Source organism: Odocoileus virginianus, chromosome 10, assembly GCF_023699985.2.
Source record: "Odocoileus virginianus isolate 20LAN1187 ecotype Illinois chromosome 10, Ovbor_1.2, whole genome shotgun sequence".
Classification (NCBI taxonomy): domain Eukaryota; kingdom Metazoa; phylum Chordata; class Mammalia; order Artiodactyla; family Cervidae; genus Odocoileus; species Odocoileus virginianus.
This window is the reverse complement of record NC_069683.1, coordinates 68,462,197-68,474,704: the sequence shown is the minus strand read 5'-3', so window position 1 is coordinate 68,474,704 and position 12,508 is coordinate 68,462,197. Positions and strand designations below refer to the sequence as shown.

The 12,508-nt window shown below is 38.2% G+C and overlaps 1 protein-coding gene across 1 annotated transcript in view; it reads left to right on the top strand.

The window, feature by feature from the left end:
* Nucleotides 1-7,398, top strand: part of MMP20 (matrix metallopeptidase 20) — a 57,203-nt gene extending 49,805 nt beyond the window's left edge. Inside the window, exons 9-10 of the mRNA XM_020883416.2 lie at nucleotides 5,806-5,909; nucleotides 6,908-7,398. Of these exons, the coding sequence (XP_020739075.1) occupies nucleotides 5,806-5,909; nucleotides 6,908-7,008 (205 nt within the window). The 3' untranslated portion in view covers nucleotides 7,009-7,398. The remainder of the gene's footprint in view (nucleotides 1-5,805; nucleotides 5,910-6,907) is intronic.
* Nucleotides 7,399-12,508: the final 5,110 nt, after the last annotated feature.

Sequence of the window (12,508 nt, the reverse complement as noted above, 5' to 3'; positions counted from 1 at the left end):
GGCTGGATATAAATTTGCATTTCATCATACAATCAGGCAGTAATTGAGACCATCAGTACTTTTCAACATTATTACTAATTCTTTGTTCCAGAATTTTCTCATAGCCACTTTCCTCATGGGGATGCACCTCATCTAGGATGGTGCATAGCAAGTTGATACTCTTCTCCCTTCTCTTCATTCCTGACTGTTCTCCCCGCTACCCTCTCTAGTTTAGATCACAAAGATCCCTTCCTCCACGAGAACCATGTGATTCCTGGCTAGAAGTGTATTATTAACTTCAAAGGGGATTCCACTAGAAATTCCACTAGATTTCACTAGAAAGGTCTCCTTGAAGAAACTTCCTGAAACATGTACCATAAATACAAGTGTGCATGCTAAGTTGCTTCAGTTGTGTCCAACTCTTTGCAACCCTATGGACTGTAGCCCACCAGGTTCCTCTGTGAAATTCTCCGGGTGAGAATACTGGAGTGGGTTGCCATACCCTCCTCCAGGGGATCTTCCCGACCCAGGGATGGAGCCCAAGTCTCCTCTGTCTCCTGCATTGCTAGGTGGATTCTTTACCACTAGCACCCCCTGAGAAGACAGTATCTTACATACTTAACAGTAAATTCCTCTCTCTGCCATCCTTTCTCACATTTTCTTTAAGCATTGTTTAGCAGGCTGAACTCTCGATTCAGCAGTTCAAAAAAGACAGAATGCTGTTAAATTTTGCCATTCACACAAGTTAGAAATCATCACAATGAAAACACTAGAAATTTCTAACAAATCTAAGTTCTCAGCAAAAAATTAAACAATTCACAGGTACTTTACCAAAATACTCCCTAAATCCTTAGATTTCAAATGTGCAGAATAAGGTAATATATATGAGAAAGCATATCAGATATCTACAGCCCTACAATATTTCAGTTACACAGTATTGCTAGTAAAGCTTAACTGTCAGTAATGATTTGTTTTATTTCTATACCCATTGATCGATGTTAAATGATAAAACAAATACCCTCAAAGGAAATAAAGATAGTTACTGGTCAATCATTTTTAGTTGGTATTTGGGTTTCACAAACAAGACCTTAGTGGTGACAAAATGTGTGCAATGCTTTTACCGGGTATCTAGTATACAGGTGGCACTGGTGGTAAAGAATCCTCCTGCCAAAGCAGGTAGACGTAAAAGACGTGGAATCAATCCCTGGATTGGGAAGATTCCCTGGAGGAGGAAGTGGCAACCCACTCCAGTATTCTTGCCTGGAGAATCCCATGGACAGAAGAGGCTTGCAGGCTACAATCTATAGGGTCGCACAGAGTTGGACACAACTGAAGTGACTTAGCACACACACAGTATATAGTATATTTACTATAAATACTTTCTTAGCATTCAAATATTGATGGTTTATTATGTGTTAGAAATCAAGCTATTTTCTTTTTTTCCTCTCATTTCCCATCTGTCTCCTCAACCATCTTGAGAAGTAGGTATTGTTATCTTCATTTCACAGTTAAAAACATTGCATCTAAGAGATCAAGTGATTAAGTCAAGGCCACACAGTTAAAAGTAGTCCATCCAAGGCTATATTTTATGCCCTCTGAGTTCAGATCCAGAAGTCCTTTCCATATACCATGTGTAGTCACTTTTCATTCTCTTCACCATCTATTTATTTACTGTCAATTAAAATAACCATGCCCATAATTCTCATCCTGTCATATAATTTTATTTTCTTTAACTCTCAGCAAAATCCTCAGTATATTATTAGCAGTAGACCTTCTAACCTCATTTTTGTTGAGGTCTCTGGACTACCTCCAACATTTTCTAGTCCTCCTTTCTTTTTTTCTCAACTTTGCCTACTACTGCAAAATGTTATCCCAATGAAGTGTGTTTAAAAAATTAGGTAAACATTAAACTCTTTGATGATTCAGGATCCCAGACAAAATCACACATTCACTCAACTTTATATTAGCCAGCCAGTTAATGGCTCTTGGGACCAAGTGAAGTGAAAATCGCTCAGTCGTGTCCAACTCTTTGTGACTCCATGGATTATACAGCCCATGGAATTCTCCAGGCCAGACTACTGGAGTGGGTAGCCGTTCCCTCCTCCAGGGGATCTTCCCAACCCAGGGATCGAACCTAGGTCTCCTACATTGCAGGCAGATTCTTTACTGTCTGAGCCACAAGGGAAGCCCTCTTGGGGCCAAAATAAACAGCAAATAGCTTGGGCCAGCCCTTGATTTCTACATGTGCCAGGCACGTGTCTGTGTGCATGTGTGCCTCTGTGTGTGAGTGTATATGTGTTATTTCTCTCATCCTCATGACCACTGTATTCCAGATAAAGAAACCAGGGCTCAGAACACTTTCCCCTGATCACAGAGCCAGCACATAATGGAGTCTGAACTCAAACCCTGACTGTGCCATTTGACTGTGCTTTCTGCTGTATAACAGAAACCCTCAAAGCGAAAGTGAAAGTCACTCAGTCGTGTCCGACTCTTTGCAACCCCACAGACTATACAGTGCATGCAATTCTCTAGGCCAGAATACTGGAGTGGGTAGCCTTTCCCTTCTCCAAGGGATCTTCTCAACCCAGGGACCAGACCCAGGTCTCCTGCATTGCAGGCAGATTCTTTACCAGCTGAGCCACAAGGGAAGCCCAAGAATACTGGAGTGGGTAGCCTGTCCCTTCTCCAGGGAATCTTCCCAACCCAGGAATCCAACTGGGGTCTCCTGCATTGCAGATGGATTCCTTACCAACTGAGCTACCAGGGAAGTGAAATCCTCAAATACCTGTCCAAAAACCAAGTGATAGATCATCACAAAGTTTTCATTAGTCCACAGAAAAATAAAAATAGCACAATAAAGACGTAGGAGGCTGTGATCTGGGTCAGTATTATTGGCAAGAAACATCTTTTCTTCTGAGGTTATGTTCTTTCTGCCTTTTTTAGTATTAAAGTTTCTTTTTTTAATGAAATGATGATGAAAATAGGTGATAATTATTATTTTGATGGTTAATGGTAATGTTTTTATTTGGTAAAATGAGAAGTAAGTTAACCCTATGTTAACTGCATAAGGCCATCTACACAGTGTCTATGTAAGAGGTCCAAAGGAAATATATATATTATCAGCTAATCTTAAAATGCAGGCTTCCTTAGTGGTGCTGGCCCTGGATGGTAAAGAATCAACCTGCATTTCAGGGTTTGATCCTTGAGTCAGGAAGATCCCCTGGCGAAGGAAATGGTTACCCACTCCAACATCCCAGGACCACATGATTTATGTGTCAGAGTGACACTTTGGCATAGATTTTACTGATACTCTTTAAAAAGATACTCTTTGAAAAGCAGTTATAGGGTAAGAGACAAGAGGGCAGAGACGCAGGTTTCAGAAAGGGGGAGGAACTATTAAACACCTAAGTGGTAGAAGGGGTGAAGAAAGAAAAATGATTTCACAGGTTTGCCAGAATTTTTGCCTATGTTTTTATAAATGTAATTGAAAATCAAAATTCTCAGCTGGATATTGCTTGTCCAAAATTTCTGCTGAAATTGTATTTACATATAATATTATTAGCTCCATTATCCTCTGAACAGATAGATATATAAGATTTTAGATGTCACCACTGCCCTTAGCAAACTAAGCCCACACATTAAAAAAAAAAAATAAAGAAAGATCACTTTTTCAAATCTATTGGATTTTTCTTTCTGTTGGATTCATAGTCATCATTTTATTGAAAACTTATTCCATATTATTTAAATGGTTTTTCTATTGTCAAGAAAAGATCTTCACTTTCTCTTTTCATACTTTCCAGATTTCTCAGTATGAGCAGATCCCAATTTGTAATAGGTTTCCCTACAGATATTCTTTGGCCAGTCACTTGTTTGGAACTGAGAACACATTTTGCTGTAAAATGATGTAAATGGTGATGAAGTTCTTAAAATCACTCATAAATGTTTAATGAACACAAGGGTAAGGCATAGCTCTAATTATAATAGCTCAACCCCTAATCCTTTATTTGAGGCAGACAGAAGAGGAAGAGGATATGAAATGCATTTTGCTATTTTTCCCTGAGCTTAGGGATCAACCTTAATCAAAGAATTCAAAATGTCACGTTCCCTGGTATCCCCCACCACATCTCTCTGTATGTCTACAGACATGCCAAACCCCTTTCGGTCACTTGGTTCTTCCCGTTTCATCCCTCGCCCCAAATATTTTAAGCATTAGAATTACCCTCCTCATTCCCTCCAGTCATAGCACCCATTTCCTCAATACAACTGTTTCAGGGAAGTGAGAGAAGAGAACCTAGTAAGCAGTGGTTAATATGTACACGATCGTACTTCCACTTTGAACAAGGGACTCTAGATTTCACACACTGGAACAGAGTGAACAGGAGAAATCCAAGCCGTGGGAGAGGCAATATGCCCAGCTGTCCTTCCCTCCTCTCCTTCCCTCACCACAGTCCTGACACCTTGCAACCCTCCTCCCGATAGCATAGACGTGCCCTGTCCCCACTCCTTACTGGCACTTCTGATGACAAACCACGGCAATGGTTTCCATTTTCATTTGTGTAACTCACATAGCTTGGGTTTCCCCTCGGCCTGCTGGAAGGTTCTAAGGACTCTCCTGGAAAGGGAGTTTGGACTTCTAGGAGTTAACTTCCACTTCTGTCCTCAACACCCAGCGAAGCATCTCAACCACAAGTCAGTTTCAACCTGAATACTTCCTTCCCGGGGTTTGACCCACTCAGGATCATGAGAGCTCTGTCCCCTGCCTGTGTAGTCATAGCAATATGAGAGGCACATTTCAGGAGAAGGCGGTTGTGGTCTGCTGCCGCAGGAAACTCCCAGTGGCCCGGGCACCCGGAGAAACTGTTTGACCTTCTGGTGGGAAATGAGTAGGGCGTCCACCTAGAGAATGTCCCCACTGGGAGCTCCATGCTGATGAAGAAGGGACTTTCTCACACTTGAAATGAAGTCTTCTTGAAGGAAAGAGAGCCTGCTCTGCCTACATGCTGAGCTCATCCAAGTCATACTGGCTCATATGAGTCACCGTCTCTTCATAAGGGATAATTTAGAGAGATACTAAAGAGATGTATTAACCAATCTTTAGAGTTATCATTGCATGGTAGTTGTGAATTCAGAAAAAGAAACCTAATCTACTTTTTGATTAGTTGTGTAATCTTTCTAGGAAACAACTAGAATGTTTTAAAAGCAGAATATCTGTTATTCCAGACTTTCTCACTTCTTGTCTTTAGCTATTGATCATTCACACATTTGTTTCTTCATTCATTCATTCATCATGCATCATTTGTTCAATCCCTTCTCTACAGAGCACAGAGCTCATTAATGAAAGCCTCCATGAAGGGCTTTCAACTATTTGGTGAGCCAGGAAATTCATACATGGAGAGTAAGAGAGAAAGAAATTACAATGGTAAAAAAAAAAAGCACTAAAAATAAGTGTAGATTTTCCATTGAAAAGCAGTAATTTTTAATTATAGAAATATCATCTTATAATTCTAAACAATGTAACTAAGTCTAAACAATATATCTGGCAATTTGCTAAAGAAAATGTTTAGAGAAAATGACTCCCAAACTAGTGGCCACAGAATCTCTGCAAAATGGGAAAGTAATGGCAGAATGTGTGTGTGTGAGAGAGAGAAAAAGAAACAGAGAGACAGGGAAACAGAGATAGACACAGAAAAACAGAGAAACAGAGAGAGCAAGATCTAAAGTAAATCATAAATCAGCCCTGGCTAAATACACCTGACTAGCGTGGTGCCCTCTACAATCAATGAATACCTCATGTTTACATTTTTTATGAAATAATATTTCTTACAGTTATGATGAGCGAAAAAGGAAAATGGAAAAAGACTATCCGAAGAGTACTGAAGAAGAATTTTCAGGAGTCAATGGCCAAATAGATGCGGCTGTAGAATTAAATGGTGAGTGTTTCCATAGAACACTTTCTTTGTAGAAATTGTTAACAATTTCTGGGCTTTGCTTTAACATAACTGAAAGTGGATTTCAGAATGGGAGTCCTTGGTTCTTATTTTTTGGGGCCCTGAGTCCCTTATAAATTTAGTTAACCAGATTAACCATCAGAAAGAGTATAAAAAGTCTGCCATTATGGGTCTCTCTTTACGAATGCGAAGTTTTAAAAGTATAGCTTCAGTCCATTAGCCAGTTACATCATAAAGGCCATCCAGTCAAAATTACCTTTTTCATCTTTAAAATGTACATATTCTCAACCTTCCCACTGAGAATAAATGCCTTTCCCCATTCTATCACCCAACTTCTGAAATTTGACACATAGCTGTGAAAGTTGAATTGAACTGGGTTGAATAAGTTTAATTGAATCTTTGAATCAGTCAGTCAACACATTCGTCTTGAGTGTTTAGCACAGAGCTGGACACTGTCGAGAAATGCAAAGGCAACTTTGGAATGGTTACTCTCTTTGGGAAATGCCCCTCCATCCAACGCAGGTGAAATTACTAGAAATCAAGACAATCTATAATTTAGTACTGAATTGGGTGGTAGTCTTCCCAGTAATTGCAAGAGGTGATCTGAGAAAGAAAAGATCAAAACAAACATCAGTTGGTATAGATTTCGTGGTGGGACTTCTGCTGGATTTTAAAGAATGGCTAGTTTTTTGACTTGGGAAAGCAAAAGTGGGGGATGGATTTCCCTGATGGGAGCAGCCTGAGGAGAGGCACAAGGCGCCCCTGCATGGCAGAGAGAATGATGAGAGATGACTGGCAAGCTAGGGGTGTCAGATTCCAGGGCTCAGAGATAGCTGGGCTGAGGGTTAGCCAGCTGCCCTCTGGCACATTCCCTGTTTCTCTTTGGTGCCCCCTCGAGAAAGTTAAAACTGCAAGGCCATCCCATTTATAAATTTTCAAGTCATTTTCAGTAACCATAATTTCAACTTTGTCTCTTTTAGGCTACATTTACTTCTTTTCAGGACCCAAAGCATACAAATATGATACAGAGAAGGAAGATGTGGTTAGTGTGCTGAAATCTAGTTCCTGGATTGGTTGTTAAATAGCAAAGTCTAGTCTTTCCTAAAGAATGAAGATGACTGAGAGCTGGATCTGAGGACTGGATCTTAAGGACTAAATCAGAACTCAGGTTACATATTCTTCCCGTGGCCTTCAATTCTAAGGGTAATCTCGAATTCATTGAAAATAATTATGCTTCTAAACAGTTTCTCAGTTTTGGATTCAGAACTTTAAACCAAATGGGAAATTATTATATGATCAGCTTCACGCAAAATCAGAATCAACATGGTGCAACTCTTCAGCTAGATATGCATCATTTTTTTCCTCACTAATACACTGAGGCAAATTGATCAATTTGATTTTTATTTCCAGGAAGAAGTCTATTTGTGGATTTTCTAACATGTATTATAATTCTTTTAGTAGGAAATAGCGTTACCACACAAATTATATTAATTCTAAACAAGCCTTTTTGGTCTTAACATTTGTTATGATAAATATAAATGTATCCGTCATTAACCATATCACAGATTACATACTGTATAAGTTTTGTTTCTCATTGTTTGTGTGTGTGTTTGTTTGTTTGTTTGACTCTATGTGTGCTCACTGGTCTTTGAAGTAGGTTATAATGCGCAAATCTACTCAAATGGATTCTTATACTAGGTAAGAGATGGGCATTTTGCAACAAGAAAATTTTTAACAGAAGCCAATAAAAATGTTGTATAAGATCAATCCAGTATTTCTCTTTAGTTAATGGTTACTAGCTTCTATCACACTTTGATAACAAGTTCTGTGTACTTTATAGAAAACTTAAACCTTGAGATAGTATCATGAATACTCAGACTTAAATAATAGTAGTTCACTGTTTTTCCTCCTTCCTGAAAATAAAATGCCATCAGTGAAACTGTCTTTAACCCTTCTAAAAGGGCCTCTTTTGACTAGCTTTTCATTTGGGGAAGTTTGTCTTTTGCTTTAGTTTTTCTTATTTCAAGCTAAATTTTTTTTTTCTACCTAGTCATTAGTATAGATAAAATATAGCTGTCATTCTTATTTTTTTGTCTTATATTTTAGTAGTTCTACTTTAAAATATTGATAAATTAAATTGAAGATGATTCAAGTTGATTCAAAGAAATGGAAAAATATCCCATATTCTTAGATTGGAAGGATTATTATTAATATTATTAAATATATTAAAATTAATATAATTAAAATGTGTTGGGCCCTACCCAACACAAACTATAGATTTAATGCAATCCCTATCAAATTACCCATGACATTTTTCACAAAACTAGAACAAATAATCTTAAAATTTATATAGAACCACGGAAGACTCAGAATTGCCAAAGCATTCCTGAGGAAAAAAAATAAAGCTAGAGGCATAACCCTCCCAGACTTCAGAAAATACTCCAAAGCCACAGGAATCAAGACAGCAGGGTACTGGCACAAAGACAGAGGTATGGATCAATGGAACAGAATAGAAAATCTAGAAATAAACCCACACACCTACAGTCAATTAATCTTTGTCAAGATAAGAATATACAATGGAGTAAAGAAAGTCTCTTCAGCAAGTAGTGTTGGGAAAGCTAGACAACCACATATAAATCAATGATGTTAGAATACTTCCTCACACCCTACGGGATTGCCTAATAGCTCAGTTGGTAAAGAATCTGCCTGCAATGTGGGAGACCCCAGTTGGATTGCTGGGTTGGGAAGATCCCCTGGAGAAGGGATAGGCTACCTATTCCAGTATTCTTGGGCTTCCCTTGTGGCTCAGCTGGTAAAGAATCTACCTGCAATATGGGAGACCTGGGTTCAATCCCTGGGTTGGGAAGATCCCTTGGAGAAGGGAAAGGCTACCCACTCCAGTATTCTGGCCTGGAGGATTCCATGGACCTTATAGTCCATGGGGTCGCAGAGTCGGACATGACTGAGCAACTTTCACTTTCACACCCTACACAAAAGTAAACTCAAAATGGCTTAAAGACTTAATTAAATATAAGATATGACACTATAAAACTTCTAGAAGAGAAAACATAGGCAAAATATTCTCTTACATAAATCATAGCAACATTTTCTTAGTTCAGTCTCTCAAAGAAATAGAAATAAAAGCAAGAATAATCAAATGGGACCTAATCAAACTTGTAAGTTTTTGCACAGCAAAGGAAGCCATAACAAACAAAAGGACAACTAGCAGACTGGGAGAAAATACACAAACAATGAGACCTGACAAGGGCTTAATTTGCAAAATATACAAACCGCTCATATGACTCAATAACAAAGAAACAGAACCAAATCAAAAAAATGAACAGGAGGCTTAAATAGACATGTCTCCAAAGAAGACATACAGATTGCCAATAAAACTGCTCAACTTCGCTGATTAATAGAGAAATGCAAATCAAAGCTACAATAAGCTATCACTTCACACAGGTCAGAATGACCATCATTAAAAGTCTATAAACAATAAATGCTGAAGAAAGTGTGGAGACAAGAGAACATTCCTACATTGTTGGTGGGAATGTAAATTGGTGCAGCCACTAGGAAAAACAACATAGAGGTTCCTCAAAAAACTAAAAATAGAGTTGCCATATGATCCAGCAATCCCACTCTTGGGCATATATCTGGAGAAAACTCTAATTTAAAAAGACTTATGCAATCCACTGTTTATAGTAGCAATATTCACAGTAGCCAACACATGGAAGCAGCCTAAATGTCCACCAACAGATGAATGGATAAAGAAGATATAAACATACAATGGAATACCACTAGGCTATAAAAGAATGAAGTAATGCCATTTGCAGCAATGTGGATGGACCTAGAGATTATCACACTAAGTGAAATAAGTCAGAAGGAGAAAGACAAATATCTCACGATATCACTTATATGTGGAATCTAAAATATGATACAAATGAATTTATTTACAAAACAGGGACAGACTCACAGACATAGAAAACAAGCTTATGGTTAAAAGGCAGGGGAAGGATAAATTAGGCGTTTGGGATTAGCAGCTATGAACAAATATTTATAAAATAGATAAACAGCAAGGCCCTGCTATATAGTATAGGGAATTATATTCGATATCCTGTAATAAACCATAATGAAACCATAATAAACCATAATGAAAACAGATATGAAAAATAATAGGTAATACTTATATGTATAAAACTGAACCACTTTGCTGTACATCAGAATTTAATACAACATTGTAAATCAACTATACTTCAGATTTTTTAAAAATGTGACTCAGGGAACTCAAACAGGGGCTCTGAGACAGGCTGAAGGGTGGGATGAAGAGGGAGGTGGGAGGAGGTTCAGGAGGAAGGGGACGTGGGTGTACCTATGCTGATTCTTGTTGATATATGACAGAAAACCACAAAATTCTGTAAAGCAATTATCCTTCAATTAAAAAAATGTTTGTAAAAAGTAGCTCTAAAATTAGATGATAAAATATAGTTAGCATATTTCATAGACTGCCAGGAACAGCTACAGTATTCAGTAGATACTAGTTATAATTTTACTATTTATTAAATTTGTTTCATATGCTCACTAAAAAGACTTAATAGTAAGAAGAGATGGGACAATTACTCAAGGGTACTCTAAACTTTCCATTTGGTTTCCACTACTGAAAGTGGCTATTTACAGCCAACCAGATGTTAAATATTTGCCTGTTGATGACAAAATCTGGTATCCCTGATTTCCAATGCCAACTGACTCTACAGAGTAAAAAAAGTCACTTTTGCAAAAATGGTCAGCTGAGGAAAACTTAATATCAATACGCAAGAAGGGAAAACAGTCTGGCATCTCCTCAAAACACAGAACATAGAGATACTATATAACCCAGCAATTGCACTCCTAGGTGGCAGTGGTGGTGTTTGGCTGCTAAGTTGTGTGTGACTCTTTTGCAACCGCATGGACTGAAAACCGCCAGGCTCCAAATAGGTATATACCTATGAGAATTGGAAATATATGTCCACACAAAAATGTGCACATAAAGATTCACAGCAGCATTATTCATAATAGCCAAAAAGTGGAAACGCAGGCATCAAATGATGAATGGACCTTTTAAACCTGGAAAATTCACATATTGGAGTATTATTTGACAATTAAAAAAATACTGATACATATTACAATATGAATTAAATTTGAAAACATTACGCTAAGTGAAAAAAGTCACACACATAAGGCATTGATATGCACAGAAGGCAGAGAATATTGCATGATTCCATATGTATGAGATGTTCAGAGATGCAGGAAACTAATCTCTGCTTGTCAGGAGCTGGAGAGAGGCGGCGTGGATGTGACTGCTAACATGTATGACCTGCAAAGGTGATGGTTGCACAAATCTGTGAATATACTGAAAGCCATTAAATTGTACACCATAAGTGAATGGATTGTATGGTATGTGAATTATATCTCAATAAACCTGTTATATTTTTTGAAATAATTAAGCTAGGAGATGAAGGTAGTGTGATGATGTGTGCAGGCCGTGCCGGCTGACCAGCTGTGGCCGGGAACCCACAGCAGTGAAGCTTTGGCCTAAAGGCATGTACTGCTGAGCACAACCCCCATGGTGTCCGCCTCGTGGCCAATGCTAGCCCTGCGCGTGTCCGATGTAGACTCTTCACCAAATAAATGAATGTTACTCGGTGCAAAATGCATGTGCTCTGAGGCCTGCCTGACTGAATTCAAACCCCAGATCTAAAAAAAAAAAAAAGAAAAAAAGAAACCCATATCTGTCATCTTTTTTGTGATATTGGTCAAGATCCCTAATTTCTGTCTTAGTTTCCTCCTTTGTAAAATTACAGTAAGAATAATTCTTACCTCTTTGGGATATTTAGAGGCTTAAATATCTGAATCAAAATATGTGGTCTAGGTAGCCCATATAAGGGCTCTAAAACCATTGCTTTTGAAGCAATTAGAATTAATTTTGTTTTGAGATATTTTAGAGAATTTGTAATTATTCCTTGAGATAGCTGAGCAATAGTACCACAAAGATTGATAACCAGTGACCTGAAATTTTTCTTTCCCAAATTCAAAATTGAATTAATAAATCAAATGATATACTGACTGTGGTTTAACCCCTATCTACCAAAAGGAATTCTTACAAATCCTTATCCCTTTTTGAATAAGAGAAATAGTTGTATGTATTTTGTAAATATACAGCCTCTCTAAAGCACAGGAAAAAGTGATTTTGTTTGTGTCAGAACTCAATCAGTATATTTACATACTCATCTGAAAGAGGAATTTTGTGTAGAAGTAATTTATAACATATACTGCTCACTTGTTCTCAGGATCATTCAGTTCAGTAGCTCAGTTGTGTCCAACCTCTTTGCGACCCCATGGACTGCAGCACTCCAGGCCTCCCTGTCCATCACCAACTCCCAGAGCTTGTTCAAACTCATGTCCATTGAGTCAGTGATGCCATCCAACCATCTCATCCTCTGTCATCCCCTTCTCCTCCCACCTTCAATCTTTCCAAGCATCAGGGTCTTTTCAAATGAGTCAGCTCTTCCCATCAGGTGGCCAGAGTATTGGAGTTTCAGTTTTAG